This window comes from Trichomycterus rosablanca, chromosome 13, assembly GCF_030014385.1.
Source record: "Trichomycterus rosablanca isolate fTriRos1 chromosome 13, fTriRos1.hap1, whole genome shotgun sequence".
In the NCBI taxonomy this organism is placed as follows: Eukaryota; Metazoa; Chordata; class Actinopteri; order Siluriformes; family Trichomycteridae; genus Trichomycterus; species Trichomycterus rosablanca.
In genome coordinates this window covers 26,003,419-26,019,518 of record NC_086000.1, presented here as the reverse complement: position 1 = coordinate 26,019,518, position 16,100 = coordinate 26,003,419, and the positions used below count along the sequence as shown (strand labels likewise).

General features: G+C 35.8%; 2 protein-coding genes across 3 annotated transcripts; both read right to left on the bottom strand.

Moving 5' to 3' along the window:
• Positions 1-2,126: 2,126 nt before the first annotated feature.
• On the bottom strand, positions 2,127-5,390 carry serpina10b (serpin peptidase inhibitor, clade A (alpha-1 antiproteinase, antitrypsin), member 10b). Its single transcript, XM_063007254.1, has 5 exons — positions 5,348-5,390; positions 4,167-4,780; positions 3,094-3,367; positions 2,502-2,649; positions 2,127-2,336 (listed from the first exon to the last, which is right to left on the bottom strand). The coding sequence occupies exons 2-5, from the start codon at positions 4,756-4,758 to the stop codon at positions 2,145-2,147; spliced, it is 1,206 nt and encodes a 401-aa protein (XP_062863324.1). The 5' UTR covers positions 4,759-4,780; positions 5,348-5,390; the 3' UTR covers positions 2,127-2,144.
• A 1,776-nt stretch (positions 5,391-7,166) lies between these two features.
• Positions 7,167-14,526, bottom strand: atxn3 (ataxin 3). Of its 2 annotated transcripts, XM_063007255.1 has the most exons (11): positions 14,501-14,526; positions 13,044-13,208; positions 11,998-12,042; positions 11,496-11,581; positions 11,330-11,396; positions 11,006-11,093; positions 10,787-10,919; positions 10,028-10,191; positions 9,173-9,317; positions 8,975-9,033; positions 7,167-8,138 (listed from the first exon to the last, which is right to left on the bottom strand). In XM_063007255.1, exons 1-11 carry the CDS (start codon positions 14,522-14,524, stop codon positions 8,095-8,097), a joined length of 1,020 nt encoding a protein of 339 aa, XP_062863325.1. In that variant the 5' UTR covers positions 14,525-14,526; the 3' UTR covers positions 7,167-8,094. The 2 variants fall into 2 exon arrangements, with proteins under 2 accessions (XP_062863325.1, XP_062863326.1); XM_063007256.1 differs by lacking the exons at positions 7,167-8,138; positions 8,975-9,033; positions 9,173-9,317 and adding an exon at positions 9,633-9,724.
• Between the last annotated feature and the right edge of the window lie 1,574 nt (positions 14,527-16,100).

Sequence of the window (16,100 nt, the reverse complement as noted above, 5' to 3'; positions counted from 1 at the left end):
ATTATTTGTCTTATGTAAAGCGTCTTTGAGTATCTTGAAAAGCGCTATATAAATAAAATGTATTATTATTATTAGTAATTTCCTGATCTCTCTCTCTCTCTCTCTCTCTCTCTCTCTCTCTCTCACACACACACACACACATATATATATACGTGTTTTGTTTTGTTTTAAAAGGCTGATTGCTTATTTGATTTGCATTAACAAAATATTTCCTGATATAATAAATGTGATTTAATTTGATTTTATATATATATATATATATATATATATATATATATATATACAGTGTATCACAAAAGTGAGTACACCCCTCACATTTCTGCAAATATTTTATTATATCTTTTCATGGGACAACACTATAGAAATAAAACTTGGATATAACTTAGAGTAGTCAGTGTACAGCTTGTATAGCAGTGTAGATTTACTGTCTTCTGAAAATAACTCAACACACAGCCATTAATGTCTAAATGGCTGGCAACATAAGTGAGTACATCCCACAGTGAACATGTCCAAATTGTGCCCAAAGTGTCAATATTTTGTGTGACCACCATTATTATCCAGCACTGCCTTAACCCTCCTGGGCATGGAATTCACCAGAGCTGCACAGGTTGCTACTGGAATCCTCTTCCACTCCTCCATGATGACATCACAGAGCTGGTGGATGTTAGACACCTTGAACTCCTCCACCTTCCACTTGAGGATGCGCCACAGGTGCTCAATTGGGTTTAGTCCATCACCTTTACCTTCAGCTTCCTCAGCAAGGCAGTTGTCATCTTGGAGGTTGTGTTTGGGGTCGTTATCCTGTTGGAAAACTGCCATGAGGCCCAGTTTTCGAAGGGAGGGGATCATGCTCTGTTTCAGAATGTCACAGTAGATGTTGGAATTCATGTTTCCCTCAATGAACTGCAGCTCCCCAGTGCCAGCAACACTCATGCAGCCCAAGACCATGATGCTACCACCACCATGCTTGACTGTAGGCAAGATACAGTTGTCTTGGTACTTCTCACCAGGGCGCCGCCACACATGCTGGACACCATCTGAGCCAAACAAGTTTATCTTGGTCTCGTCAGACCACAGGGCATTCCAGTAATCCATGTTCTTGGACTGCTTGTCTTCAGCAAACTGTTTGCGGGCTTTCTTGTGCGTCAGCTTACTTCTGGGATGACGACCATGCAGACCGAGTTGATGCAGTGTGCGGCGTATGGTCTGAGCACTGACAGGCTGACCTCCCACGTCTTCAACCTCTGCAGCAGTGCTGGCAGCACTCATGTGTCTATTTTTTAAAGCCAACCTCTGGATATGACGCCGAACACGTGGACTCAACTTCTTTGGTCAACCCTGGCGAAGCCTGTTCCGAGTGGAACCTGTCCTGGAAAACCGCTGTATGACCTTGGCCACCGTGCTGTAGCTCAGTTTCAGGGTGTTAGCAATCTTCTTATAGCCTAGCCCATCTTTGTGGAGAGCAACAATTCTATTTCTCACATCCTCAGAGAGTTCTTTGCCATGAGGTGCCATGTTGAATATCCAGTGGCCAGTATGAGAGAATTGTACCCAAAACACCAAATTTAACAGCCCTGCTCCCCATTTACACCTGGGACCTTGACACATGACACCAGGGAGGGACAACGACACATTTGGGCACAATTTGGACATGTTCACTGTGGGGTGTACTCACTTATGTTGCCAGCTATTTAGACATTAATGGCTGTGTGTTGAGTTATTTTCAGAAGACAGTAAATCTACACTGCTATACAAGTTGTACACTGACTACTCCAAGTTATATCCAAGTTTTATTTCAATAGTGTTGTCCCATTTAAAGATATAATGAAATATTTGCAGAAATGTGATGGGTGTACTCACTTTTGTGATACACTGTATATATATGTTTTTTTTTAGAATTAACACAGGTACAGGATTATTGTAATGTGAAATGAGTAATGTAACTGCGATAGCCTGCAAAGTACAGGGTACACACCAACAGTGAAGGTCATTTTTTTTCTCTCGCTATGTCTATTGATTATAGTACTATGCCCCCCAAGTGTAACGAAATACCAAATGCTTAGGTTATGCCAGTTAGGCCTATGCCAATAAATTACTCTGGTGCAGATTAAAAAATGCATAGAATGTTTGACAGAAAAAAAGATTTATTTCTGAGTAGGGTCAACCATCCTGCCCATAAACAACAGACTGTTGGTTGCTTCATGGTATATGAAAAAGAAGAATGGCCTGTTTACAATGAAAGTTGTTGGCAAGGAGTATGGTGTGAATCCCACGCTTGTGGCTGCTGCAGCTACTGTGCCTTTCTCATTCACTTCAATCACAGCTTTGTGTAGGACCTGTACAAACATCAGAGATAAGTTTTGATTCTTTTGTGTCCATTGTGGGTGCTTTCGACACAGGACAGTATATAATGCAATGCATATTGTGACATAAATGTACGTAGGTAGACAGACAGACAGACAGATACATTCCCTATACTGCATTTAAATATTCTCACTGACCTGGGAGACTTTTAAACCAGGCTCTTGGCTCAATCCTGTAAAATTAGCAGTATCCCTGAAGACATCTTGAATGCCAATAGCTGGTAGAATGTTATGCATAGGATATGACTGCTCCAGGTTAAATTTTGGCAGATGAACTTCCAGTTTTCTTTTGGAAATGAATAAAAGAAAGGGTTATTAAATTATAGCAAATACTATGTCCTTCTAACAACATACACTAGGTATCTGTTGTATTAGCAAATTCATCTTTATCCACCATTTACTTCTCATTATGTCAGGTAAACATTCAAAATACAAACTCAAGTCCACAAAGGTTGGAAGAGCAGGAAATAATTTTTGGATTGTTGGAGCTTTCCATTAATGGGTATATTAGAGATGAACTGCAAACCAATAAAAACCTAGCTAATATACAGTATAACTGCAAGAAAATATAACTCACCAATGTAGTGAGCGAGTCAAATGACAATTTAATGTGAATGAAAGAGAGCTTACCAAATACCAAATGATTGCATATCTTTGTTTTATCCAATATTACATTATAGATGAGGTCTCTGTTCCACAAAATATATCATTTTGATATAATGAAACTTACTTCTTCTTCATGTTCTTGATCCAGTGAAGAAATCTCTCAGCATTTATTTCATCATCTATTAAAGTGTAATCAATATGACTGTCAGGAAGTACAATGAGCATTGCTGCACCACCTAAGTAAGGCAAGCGCAACACTTTTGTCTTAAGCTCTTCATCAGTGCTAATGTAGAATGAATCACTGATTAACATCATTTGAACCTGGACAATGTTGTACTTGTCTACATAAAATCGACTCATCTTAGTGCTGTCTGGATCGAATGGACTCTCCCATGCACCTGGTGAGAGAAAATGTTTATATTATTTATAATAATCAATTATAAAAAAATAAAAAAAAACAATATTTGTTCTGAATTAACAACAATAATTCAGAAATTTTTTAAATAGGAAGTAGAAATGACAGTGATCATCATTTAATCATAATCTTGATGTACATCATATTGCCAGCAATTTGTGTAATAGTGACCTAACCTAGCAACAATACCTTGACAGAATTTGAAATGTTCCTTTAAATTGTGTCCTTATTACAAACTGAATACTATACTAAATATGACAAACATTAATCCCTATCAGAATTACATATTTACAGCAACTTGGAATGAAGGCCATATCATTTGTTGTATTTGTCACAGGTTAACATTTCAGAGTCTAATGATATAATATTTGTGTTCAATAGATTTATTTATTTTTTATTTTATTAGGATTTTAACATCATGATTACATTCATGACAGGAGTTATTGGTTTCACCAGCCCAAATTTTTTTTAAGTCCAAATACAGTCATGGACAATTTTTTTGTATCTCCAATTTACTTCACTTTCTGTGTCTTTCATGTCTTTGGACCGTGGGAGGTAACCAAAGACCGTTCCACCTGGGAATCAAACCCAGGAACTTATTGTTGCAAGGCAACAGTGCTACACACTGAGCCACCATGTCACCCCTGCTTAATAGATAAGCATATCAAAATACTATACCAAATACATTTTAATGTATCTAATGTAGTAGATGTAATTGGCTAGTATCTGGTTTAGATAGGAAAATGTAATACTGTGATACTTGTACTAAATACCTTACTTACCCTGAAAGAAAATAGTGTTGATCAGCATCATTCGAGTCAGTGGTTCAATACTAGTAACCAGCTCCTTAACTTTATCCCCAGTTTTTCTCCTCACATGCTTATTAATGATCTCCTTACTCATTTCAGCATTTCCAAAGTCCACATTCTCAATATGAGCATCAAAAAATTGTTTAATCTGATCACTAAAAGCCTTTTCTACATGAAAATGCAGGTCTACAAACAATGATGTTCCCTGCTCTAATTTTAATGCTCCATCTTGACTGATGTTGCCGTGCAGATACTGAAACAGTTGTGGTATTATCTCAAGCTGTCCAGTTTGGTCAAGCATGTCCAGATTCAGTCCTGACAGGATTTCACTGTAAGTAGAGTTCCTGGCTGCCAAAGACAGTGTGACAAATGCTGTCGAAACACTCAGCGGTGAGAAGAAAATGTTGTCATCATGGTGGTCTGCTATCTTGCGGTAAAGGTTCATAGCAAAGTCAGTGTTTTTGAAAGTAAGATCAGTAATGTTGGGGGTCCAGGGGTCTTGAACTTGAAGGGTAGATGTGAAAGAGGGAGCACAGATCAGAAGTAAAAACACCCCGAACTCCATGATAACATCTGGGACATTTGAACTGAGGAGATAAAATGTGAAAAGGTATATAAATCAGCAGTACTGAAATAACTGTTAATGTCAAACTTAAACGAGCATTGATCAATATATAACTGTTACGACTATTGCTAATAAGGTAAAATATCTAGACAGCACAAAAAACAATTTTGGTAAAATAAATGATTCACAGGGTGAATGTGCAGGTTACAAATATGCAAGATGCAACAAAACAAATAAAACAAAAACTGTGCAATTCAAAGAAGTTTTTTCAACTTGCCATTATGTTTTGAGACAAAACCATGCAGAACTATTTGACATAATTAAATTATCATTGTTAATAGTTTACTATAACTCCGTCTATGGACCCCACTAAACTAAAACATGGAGCTAGTACTAATGTATTTATTAGCTATGTTAATTGTAAATAATGCAAATGTTTCACAAGACACACTAAATAAAACAGCTGCAATTTTAAATCACATTAGATTCAGCATTGTTCATTAACACACTGAACAAAACAGAATGTATTATTTTATGTAAGTATTCATATAAAATGAATTACAGGTAATTTTAGAGAACTTTAACTTACCAATATATGCCAGATCTGCTTTAGGCTGTTTCTTTCCCTGTATTTGGAGAGGCAAAGTGCAAGTGTACACTGAGGATTATTTATTAACAATTAGGCTTTCAAATCTGCAGCTTCATATTCAAAGCACCTCTAAACTCTAATAACTAAACATAAAAAAACAGCAGTTTCATAATGATTCTTTCTTGTTTGTGCATTTTAATGTGAAAATTATAGGTGTTTCTACAGTCATGTAAAGCTTCTGCTGTAATTACCATTTGTCTCTCTGGTTTACAGGTGTGGAAGATCAAAATTATTTTAAAATATAGACACATCAGAAGTAAAATAAATCCAAAAACAGCCAAGGAACAAAATATTTAGTTTTAGTTTAGTTCTATAGAGATGAATGACACGGACAGCATTAGTGCAAAAAGTGTTCAGACCAGATGTATAAAATAAAATGCCTTATGTCCACCACCTATCTTAAAACATGAAATAATGAAAACCAGAAAGTCCAGATTACAGTTTATAAAACAATTACTTAAATGATTCTTACAGTAGCCCATTTCTGTACACAAACATCATGTACACAACTCACCCAGCAGTAATGACAATGGGAAAACCAGCATTAGGTTTGGTAAATGTGCTCAGTAAAGCTCCTTTACTGCATTGGAAGAACAATGGATAATAAGTGGGATCATAATGTTAATGCCCTGGTCAAACTGGGTTATCTGGCTTACATTTGTGAAATTAGTCCCATTTATATTTTTTGTGTGTTTACCCTTAAATATCTTTTGAAAAACAAACAGTTCAGACCTTCTGAATGCCAAGAAACAGTTTAAAATATTTTCTACAGATCTTTAATGCTTGCAATTTGTTTACATGATGAACTAAATAAAAATCACTTTATTCATCTATGAACAATTAATACCCAAACAAATCCAAAACCATAGGCATCAGTAATAATCAAATGCTACAACAGCATCCAATCCTCTGAGCAGACTTCGATTCGATTTTGGAACATGACAGAAGGGCATCATTTCATTTTTCAAAAGCATTGAGGTTTATTTATGTATGGACCTCAATATTTAACCCCAAACATTAGCGGTAGAACACAGATACAAAGGCAGAGTGTGTTTCTACGGCTTCAGAGTAAAGTCAGTGTGTTATATTCCTCCAGTAAACAACAAATTAAAAAGGTGCTACATACTTTAGACCACGACAGTCTTAATCTTGTGTGGCCCATAGTTTTACAGCTGAGCAGTGTTTGCTTGAAATTAAAATAATACCAAGGTACACCGATGAGCACTTCAAAACATCACAATCTACCACCAGGGTTTGAAGACCGCATGGCTGTATGATTTTATTTAATCCTAGCTAAAAATGTGACCTACAGAGCTAAATCCATTAGTTAAAATGGGAGTTTAGATTAGATTAGATTAAACTTTATTGTCATTACACATGTACAAGTACAAGGCAACGAAATGCAGTAAAGGGAAGGCCCTTTTCTGTTCCAGCATGACTGGGCCCCTGTGCACAAAGCAAGGTCTACAAAGACATAAAGAAAAGCTTGGTTTAAAGAAACTTGGCCTGCACAGAGCCCTGACCTTAGACCTACTAAACAGCTTTGGAATGAACTGGAACATCAACTGAGCCTTTTTTTTAAATCAGTGCCCAGCTATACAAATGCTTTTTTGACTGAATGGGCACAAAGTTCCACAGACTTGTGAGAAGCCTTCTCAGAGGCTGTTGATATAGTTAAAAGGATCACTAGAGGACACTCTAGTTTAATACCATTTGTTTTTGAAACGGGATGTCCAACAAACTCATGGTCAGGTAGACACATTTTTAAACAGTACTGTTTATGCAAGATTGGTGCATACACACAAACCCAAGCAGATACACAGAGACTAACAAAGGTAGTTGAAGGCAGTAGGTGTCATTATACTGAGAGCTACACGTCTATACAGTGCAAATACTGTCCATCATTGTAGCCTTTCCTATAAACATTGAGTATTCTGATCATGAAAAGACATGGCTTCATTTCAGTTCAATATAAAATATGACAACTTGTCTATTTTCTTCAAAATAAGACATGGTTAAAAAGGCTCTCCTATACCCTTTGTTAAATGCAACCCAAAGAGAGAGTGGTATTAAGACAGGATCCCAATTCATTCAAGATGTGGCAGAATTTTTACAGTAATGGTCCATCTTAAACAACACAAGTAGATAATACATGATGTGCTAAACCCAATAATCACACACATTGCTAGTGGTCCTGATCAGCCCCCTTAAAGGATTTTAGTTTACTTTCCACTGAAAATGCGGCCTCTCCATTACCACTATCTGAAGACATCATCAGGCACACCTGTTCCATTCACACATCCACTATAAGTCAGAAGGATGATGATGGATCAGTGTTATGAAAATTACATGAGCATGTGTAAAAGTGCTGTGGTAAAAAAATACCACACATAAGTGAGAACAACTGGCCTGAGGCCCTTTCCCTCATCGTAGCTATGAAAAATAGCAGTATGCACAACTCCATTTTCTGAGAATAGGGACTCCTTTTGTGTGAATGTTAGTTATGTCCATGTAATAGTCTTAAGAGTGGAACCACAGGACTGGGTCGGTGCATGGCCACCTGTTCCTTCTTGTTCTTTACACACTGGGACAGTTCATAGAAGGAAGAAGACACTCTTATTTAAGAGGTGGGTGGAACAGCAAGAGGGTGATCGAGTTCTGACTATAGGTCCCCAAGGCCACTGCCCTTACTGCTTGCTTTGATTTTCACCATCCTGTTCTGCACCTGAAGCTGCAAAAAAACATATTACAATAACATTTCATTTAATTAAAACTACACAAAATCAAACTACTTTGTCTTATTTCAGATGCATCTTGTTTTGTAGAGAGAAAAAGCAGATAATTATTCTAATCATATTTATTTCAGTATATTTAGATAATGACTCACCAAGGAACACATTAATAGGACTGCTTACAGACCACCCAGGTCATGGGTTGCATGTAGTTATTTAACTCTTAAAAATAACTGTGCTTAAGGAATTCTTGTAATATGATGTTTGCTTTTTAACCTTATATAGTGGATGACTATAATATTATAAATGTATAAGATGTGCATGGTAAAATTAGTAAAAATAAAAACAGCTACTAAACAAAGTTTACATTTTCTAACTGTTAAGCGCATCCCTGTTGGGCATGTCAACTTTAAACTAGGCAAATAAATAAGTACAAAAATTTTAAAAACCATCAGCAAAGGTAATAAGATCTGCCAAAAAGAAAGGAGAAAGAAGGAAAGTAATAATAAAAAAAAAAATCTGAAAAATGACACTGCACTATGAGATGCGGTTAATGGATATCGGCATGTGACTCTACATCAGCGACATGGATCCCCATATAAAGCTGCCTTGTGCAGGTGAAAAGAAAGCAGTCGTGAGGAAAATTGGGAAAAACGCATAAAAAACTGAAAATACAAAAAACAAAAACCATTCTACATTATTAATTATTTATGTGCTACTAATTCCATGAGAAATTTAGCACGTATACCCTATCAAAACCAATTCTGAATTAACTTGGCCTCTGTTTATTTACAATATTAACCCATGGTTCAATTATTACAAAATTAGTCCCTACCAGTTGGTTTAAGGTCCTGTTGCTGTGGCGAGGTGGACTGCATCTGTTGCTGGGACTGCCTTTATGTTTAAACAAACAAACAAAAAATACGTTAACATTTGATCCCATGTTAAGATAAATAATTCGAAATATTTTTTAACATGTGAGGAAAACGGTTCATGTGTGATGAGAAATAATATGCTGTAAGGTGCTTCATGCCTGTCAAAGTACGCCTGTCTCCTCTTGCGAAGCTCTTCTGCACTAAGGCTTTCTGTTTCGCCAGCTGTAGTGCTCCCTGTTGAGCCTGGAGTTACAACTATACCAGCATCCTTGGAAGGTACAGGATTGCTGCTCCCTGAGGCACCTGCAGTAGGGAAAAAAATGATCTATTGTTGGTTCGGTTAATTCACAGAATTAGATTTGGACTTCACTCCTATAATCTTTAATATAAATGACTTTAGCATTACTTAATAAATATGAGAAAAAGCAGGGTTTGGAAATTTACACATAAAACTTTTAAAATAGTCCACACTGATCAAATAATTAAACAGAAATTAGCGTGTAAAAGCCATTGTGTTAAAGTAAGCACTGATTTGACACATCCTCGAATTAGTGACAATGCCTGCGTTTTATTTGTTAAAAACAAAAAAATAGAAGTAGGAATAGGAACTGGCCTTAAGTGCAGAATCTGTATAGGATTGGACTACATTTTTTCTGATCTGATTCACTGCATATGCTGTTACTGCGTGATGACATGCTTTACAACGTCTCCTGTGTTAACATTAATGATTATGTCAGTATAACACCTTTCAAGTTTTGCATTACTTGCTTGCTGATAATTTACTTGATTACTGTAAACATGTTAATATCAATGTTGTTTAGAAAAAGAAATATGGGATTTGGACGTGGCTGTACAACTCATGTTTAAGAATTTAGTCACCAAGAATGCCAATAATGATTACATGTAGTTTTAAGTAATACAGAAGTTTAATCCAAACAAGTTTTTTTAAGATTTCAAATTAGAAAAACAGAAGCTTTGAAAGCTTTCCACTACCAGAGTTTATGTACACTTACCTTGCATGCTGAGCTGTATAGCTCTGCGCAGATCAGCTTCCTCATCTTCCACATCTATATCCTGTCTGCTAAGTGCCAAGGCCTTCTTTAACTCATCATCATCCTCATTTATCACACCATCTTGAACACCATACCTAGTCTCGACTACATGCTGGCCCATGTTTCTGAAAAAAGAGAAAATGAATATTATAAGATACATTCACACTCCTGTTGAGATTTCAGGGTTTTTTAAATTTATAAAAAAAACTCAAAAAATGTGTGTTCACGGATGATAGATTCATTTGTTAAAATAAAAAATCTATTCATTTAAAATGAAGTGTGAATCTACTGTGCATCACATTTGGAAATAAAAGTCATGCACTGCTGCCCATGAAGCAACCATCTCTCATGAAGGCACCAAGATGGTTTGCTTGTATGCCAGATTAACCATATGGTTATTTTATGGCACGAAAAGTTGTAGTTTAGGTATTAGCATTATTTTTACTTTAAAGTAATTTAGGTTATATAAACATTTCCAGAACAGTTAAGTTTACTATATAGATCCACTCAGACCTGTTGTGTTTAAACATTTTGATGAGAGTTTGTAGATCAGCCAGCAAAAGCAGCAACTAAAGCACTAATGAAAACATTCGGACATTTACTTCCTCAGATACAGCCAATTGTGTCTGTGTGGGTGCCTGGCCAGTCGGTAGTACACAGATCATTGTTTTTAAAATAAATACAATGTGGAGGCAATTGGACCTGTGAATTGTAACACACCTTGGACCACTGGTCTGAGCCTCATCCTCTCCAATAAGTTTTGGTCGATGATGCTGTTCCACCCTCATGATCTGCAAAAGCTGGTCTGCTTCACATTCTGGCAAGTTTCCCCGAATCACAAAAATGGAATAGCCTACAAACAATACAGGAAAATTAATCATTGTATTTTATAACTGTAGAATATAGTCATAAAATACAAAAAAATAAATGGACATTTACCTTCTTGCTGTAATTGTGCCAGGAAAAGTGCAAGGTATGTATCAGAGATCAGCTCTGGTCCCGTTAACAACGAGTTCAAATTGAACCACTTTAAACATAATGAGAGAAACACACAAAAATATGACATTTTATGTTTCATTTTAGAAAGCAATTATATTAACCCAAATGTAAAAGTAGTTTTGTTATTTATTGATCACACATACTGTCCTGCACTTCTTTACAAACAGTTTATTTAACCTCTATGATTTCTGCTAAATTTAGAATTAGCTTGTAAAATGTGCATTGTCCTAAGAAAATTTGTTAAAATTATTGTCATCATCATACCTGATGTCCAAGTTTTCGAACTGTAAACCAATGCTCTTTGTAGTTACATATAAAGGCTTTTTCATTTCTGGAATCACACATGACATACTAATTAATATTAAATGCAAAACACAGGCAGAACATTAGAAGGCAAATCCAAGTCACAGAAGCAGACAAGAAAACTTACACTGGGTTTATCATTAGTCGCTGGTATTCACGGCTGTTAAAGAGGATCAGCTCCAAACCCCACACTCCTAAAGCATTACTAATAACCTGCCATGGTGACAAAATATTAAACCAAACACCACTTTAATAGCAAAGTGTCTCTTTTGAGACTATATCTATACACTATAGCACAGATAGTTCATGTTAAAAACTGAAATGGTTTGGTTTTGAAGATGAAATAATGTTTATATTTATAATTTTGATGCCTAACCTTTAAATAACCTAATCTGGATTCAGGAGAGGGCACTGTCTAGTTTAACTAATTGGAAAATACCACGTGACTGTAAATGTTTTTTTAAAAGCTTTCATAGACAGAAACCAGAATTTATCCCTATTAATCATTTTCACTTGTGAATATTCACTAATAAATAGTCATAAATATTAACACCAAAACAGAAAATATACACTAAAATGCATAGGGTAAGCACCAGTGCCTTCATTAGAACAATATAATAATCACTTACTTGAATTGAAAAGAAGCCGCTGTCATCCATGTTTCCAGAAGGTTGCTAAAATAAAAAATAAACAGGAAAGACAGAGCTCAATTAATGCTGTTGATTAAAATGGTCATTCACTTTGAACAGCCTGTAAAAGTGCAGGGGTTCTGCTACAGTCCTTCACCCTAAGTATGTGTCAGTTATTTACACCTGTTTACTGCAACTCTGATGTTATGTTATATTACATACCCTGCCAACAGATGAATTATCTACTAAGTGAGCACTTTCCAAACTTGAACATTTGTGTGTTTATATCAGTAAGTGACTAATATATATATATATATATATATAAGGGACAAAACTTTCATGTATAGAATTAACAGCAAAGAAAAAATATTATTTACTTAAATAATTTAAACCATAAATGGGAAAACAATTCCCATTTAAGTAAGGAGCTGCTGCTAATCAAACTAAATGTTAAACAAGTGAATTTGTGTACAGCATGTTTTTCTAGATAAATGTTTTATATTTTGTATTATGCCCCATTTTAAATGTAAATCATTGGTCAGTTATTTCATTTTAACAATGCTGTTAGCAAGAGATTTAGGTTGCCAGATAAATTTCTATTTTCTTTTCTTTGATTACAATGTTTTGTACATTTTGAATGCTGAACGAGTTTTGGGAAATTTGTCACTCTAGTAATGGAAGTGCATTAATTAAGCAATTAAATAATTAAGCAAAAAGCTTTCTTAACATGAAAGTGGTAGGTTATATTTTCAGGGGACAGGAAAAGCTTGTCGTCTAAGGATTAACCATGGATTAATCATGACAGTTGATCATCAGCTAAATAATTGGCACAATTTGCTTCCTTGAATGCAGCAGACATAGAGACCTGAGTGACAAACCACCAGGTTAAAGCATCTCTAAAATAGCTAAATGTGCACAAGAGTAGTCATGGTGAGAACCCACAGACTGTGGCTAAACTGCAAAAAATGTAGTACTCATAATGAAGTGAATGTGTCACAGTAAACTGTGTCAAAGTGACCTTTCTGTTCTCTGTTGAAAGCACCCACCTCTAGAAAGGTCCTGTACTCCTCACTTTGCACTCCACCTTCAGCCATCCTCATCCTCTCCTCTTCATCTAACTGCTGGGCGATGGACGACAGATCAACCGGAGTAAAATATTCCCCTTGAAGCAAGTTATTTAGGCAGTGCTGGGCACACAACGAGCCTTCTTGCTGTAATAGATACAATTACAGATTTAAGCTCTTCGAAAATGCCTGAATGACTGAAAAAGCTCAGAACAAGGGACATTTTAAAAGCTAAAAACATTTAGATAACCCCCCCAGAGACAATTTGGGGACTATGTAGTGCAGCAATAAAATGCGCTAACCCACGGTCACTAATATCCGATAGTGGTGCTTGTCAGAAGTGCTTGTCAGTGCGCTCTCAATGCCGGTCCCAAGTGTCAATAAAAATAAGGATGAACATCTGCCATTAAAACTGTGGAAAATTAGGTATGCAGACCACAATGATCTGCTGTGGCAACCCCTAAATATGGGAGCGGCCAAAAGAAAAAAAAAAAATCATAAGTCTGTGGACAAATGTGTCAAAGGAGGAACTTGGGTCCGGTTACATCTGACATAAAGTTAACGCTGCTGTCCATGATAAGAATATCAAACAAACAGTCAAAAGTGGTGGTGGTAGTGTAATGGTCTGGAGCTGAACCATGAGTTCTGCTCCTGAAGGAAAATGTCCACCTGTCAGTTAGTGACCTAAAGCTCATTAGGTTATGCAGCAAGACAATGATCTGATGCACATCAGCAAGTGCACCTTTGAACGGTTTATAAGAAACAAAATTAGGGTTTTGGAGTGGCCCAGTCTAATACCTGACTTTATTTCCATTAAGATGCTGTGGCAAGACTTTAAACAGGCAGTTCGTGCTAGAAACCATCCATTGTAGACTGGTTGTGTTAAATGATTACAGCTCTGGTTATTCTTTACCAGACACACTTTATTAGCGATATACATATTCTTCTTCAGAAATTACCCTTATTGACGAAATTTGCGAGTATTTTTATTTGAGTTTACAGAGCAAAAATACACACTTTGCAGGTGTATTCATTTGTTTTATTGACCAACATTAACTTATCAACTTTAGATACCGATAAATTGTATGGAACTAGTACGCAATACCATGGCCTTACCTTTTTTTGGACTCAGTATGATAAGCTAACATAAAAATTATTAAAGAAGCTGTGCTATGTCACTATAAATACAAATAAAACAATATTTATTCACGTATCTAAATAATTAAACTTCACTAACTGTGGCAGTGTAATGTTTTGGTAGCTTATTAGCAAGCTAAGCTCACTAAATTACCGGCAAATAAGCCAAAACACAACAAATTACAATCACAAGAGACGCGTTTATTGAAAAATATGTTTCTTTTTTATCATTACACCTTATAAAAGACTAAAATGAACCAACAGTAAGTGAATTAATACAGAGAGGAAGAAGCAGAACTCACTTTTTCGTGGAATATAGCCTCCATGTTTGGATGATGTGTAAGTGATCATAGCTACCGCTGAACTCTGAACCTTGTGAAGCTAATCAATCTTTATCACGCAAACAGAAAACAATCTCAAACTACTAACGTTACTCATTTTACATTAAAAAAGAGAAAGCAAAAATGCAAAAAATGCTGAAAAGTTATTCTAAATCAGGTAAAATTTATGACTTTTCAAAGCGTTTTAACAACATTCCAAAATCTTCAAAATAAAAGCTCCTTTGATTACAGTGGTACCTTGTAACTCAACGTCCCATAAACTCAAAATCTTTAAATCTTAACACCCTTCGTCAAGAAATTTGTACCCTTAAACTTAACATTTCCCTAAACTCAAAGTGTGTGCGACTGCTGCTTTGTTCGGCTTGAGCGGTGCGGTTAAACATCATCAAACTGCAAATATGAGACGAATCTGCATTTGTGTGGAATAACCGTCAAATCCACTCTGAACGCTCCACATGTATCTGTGTCCCAGCTAACAGGGAACGTTCCCACAACATTTACTAACGTTATGTGAAAGTTATCCTAATGTTATGAGCAAACGTTCAACAGTATATATGTATATGTATATTGTATATGTATATATATATATGTATATTGACTATATATATATATATATATATATATATATATATATATATATATATATATAGTCAACTGATTTACATTGATTTAAAGAGGTCATAAGATGCACCACTGTAAGACAGAATTCATTGCTTCCTACTGAACAGTTTTGCTTTATATAATATTTTATTTAATAAACCATTATTTTTCATGATTTTATAAAAACTGCATTAAAAACTGCGGTTATCAGAACCCATCCATACAGGAAAAATATTACATTACATATCATTCAGTTAAATGACTTTATAGCGCTTTATTATGTCTATTCTGCACAAACCTCTCTTCTTTACACAGCACGTCAGTCTCCATCTACAGACGGTCGGACACCTCGTTCTGCACATGCGCACATCCGCACTTGAGACCGTTATTTTAACCAACCGTCTCTGCCTCGACACAGAACTTTAAGCGAAATACAAATGTCGTGTTTTCAGTTATTTTACTCTGAAACAGGAGTCTGACAAAGTACGTGCTTGTGTACTTCTCTGAAGATGAACTTCCTGCCAAGTGTTATTGAGTCAGTGCTTATTGAAGGTCAAAAGAATCTGACAAGATCTCATCGATGGCTAAACTGTTGTCGTCAACTTACAGTGAGAAATGAAACAAAGACGTTCGTCAAGCGGCGCCCTGCTAAACTTGAACAGTTTATAATAATAATAAACATGAAAACCTATATTATCTCTGAAATGTTATTAAAAATAAGTGGTCATTGTAGAAAGTCGAAAACAACCCAGGTATCAGCATGAAATGTTTTTAAATGAGTAACTTGGGACATTAGCTAAACGTTAACATTAGCCTTCTCACTGTGCATTTTAAATACTTAGTAATGCTTGGTAAGACTGGTGCAATTGCTTATAGTGCTGTAATTGTGCTGAACTGCACCATTTACATTTTCAGCATTTAGCAGACGCTTTTATCCAAAGCGACTTACACAATGAGCGGA

Excerpts from the sequence above, each read along its gene's own strand:
- atxn3 (XM_063007255.1), bottom strand. The coding sequence starts at position 14,524 with ATGGAGGCTATATTCCACGAAAAA. Across the intron at positions 13,209-14,500 it reads AGGCTATATTCCACGAAAAA|CAAGAAGGCTCGTTGTGTGC; the intron begins GTGAGTTCTGCT and ends TATCTATTACAG. Across the intron at positions 8,139-8,974 it reads ACAGGACCTTAAACCAACTG|CTTCAGGTGCAGAACAGGAT; the intron begins GTAGGGACTAAT and ends GTTTTTTTGCAG.
- serpina10b (XM_063007254.1), bottom strand. The coding sequence starts at position 4,758 with ATGGAGTTCGGGGTGTTTTTACTTCTGATCTGTGCTCCCTCTTTCACA. Across the intron at positions 3,368-4,166 it reads CAACACTATTTTCTTTCAGG|GTGCATGGGAGAGTCCATTC; the intron begins GTAAGTAAGGTA and ends TTCTCTCACCAG. Across the intron at positions 2,337-2,501 it reads CTGGTTTAAAAGTCTCCCAG|GTCCTACACAAAGCTGTGAT; the intron begins GTCAGTGAGAAT and ends ATGTTTGTACAG.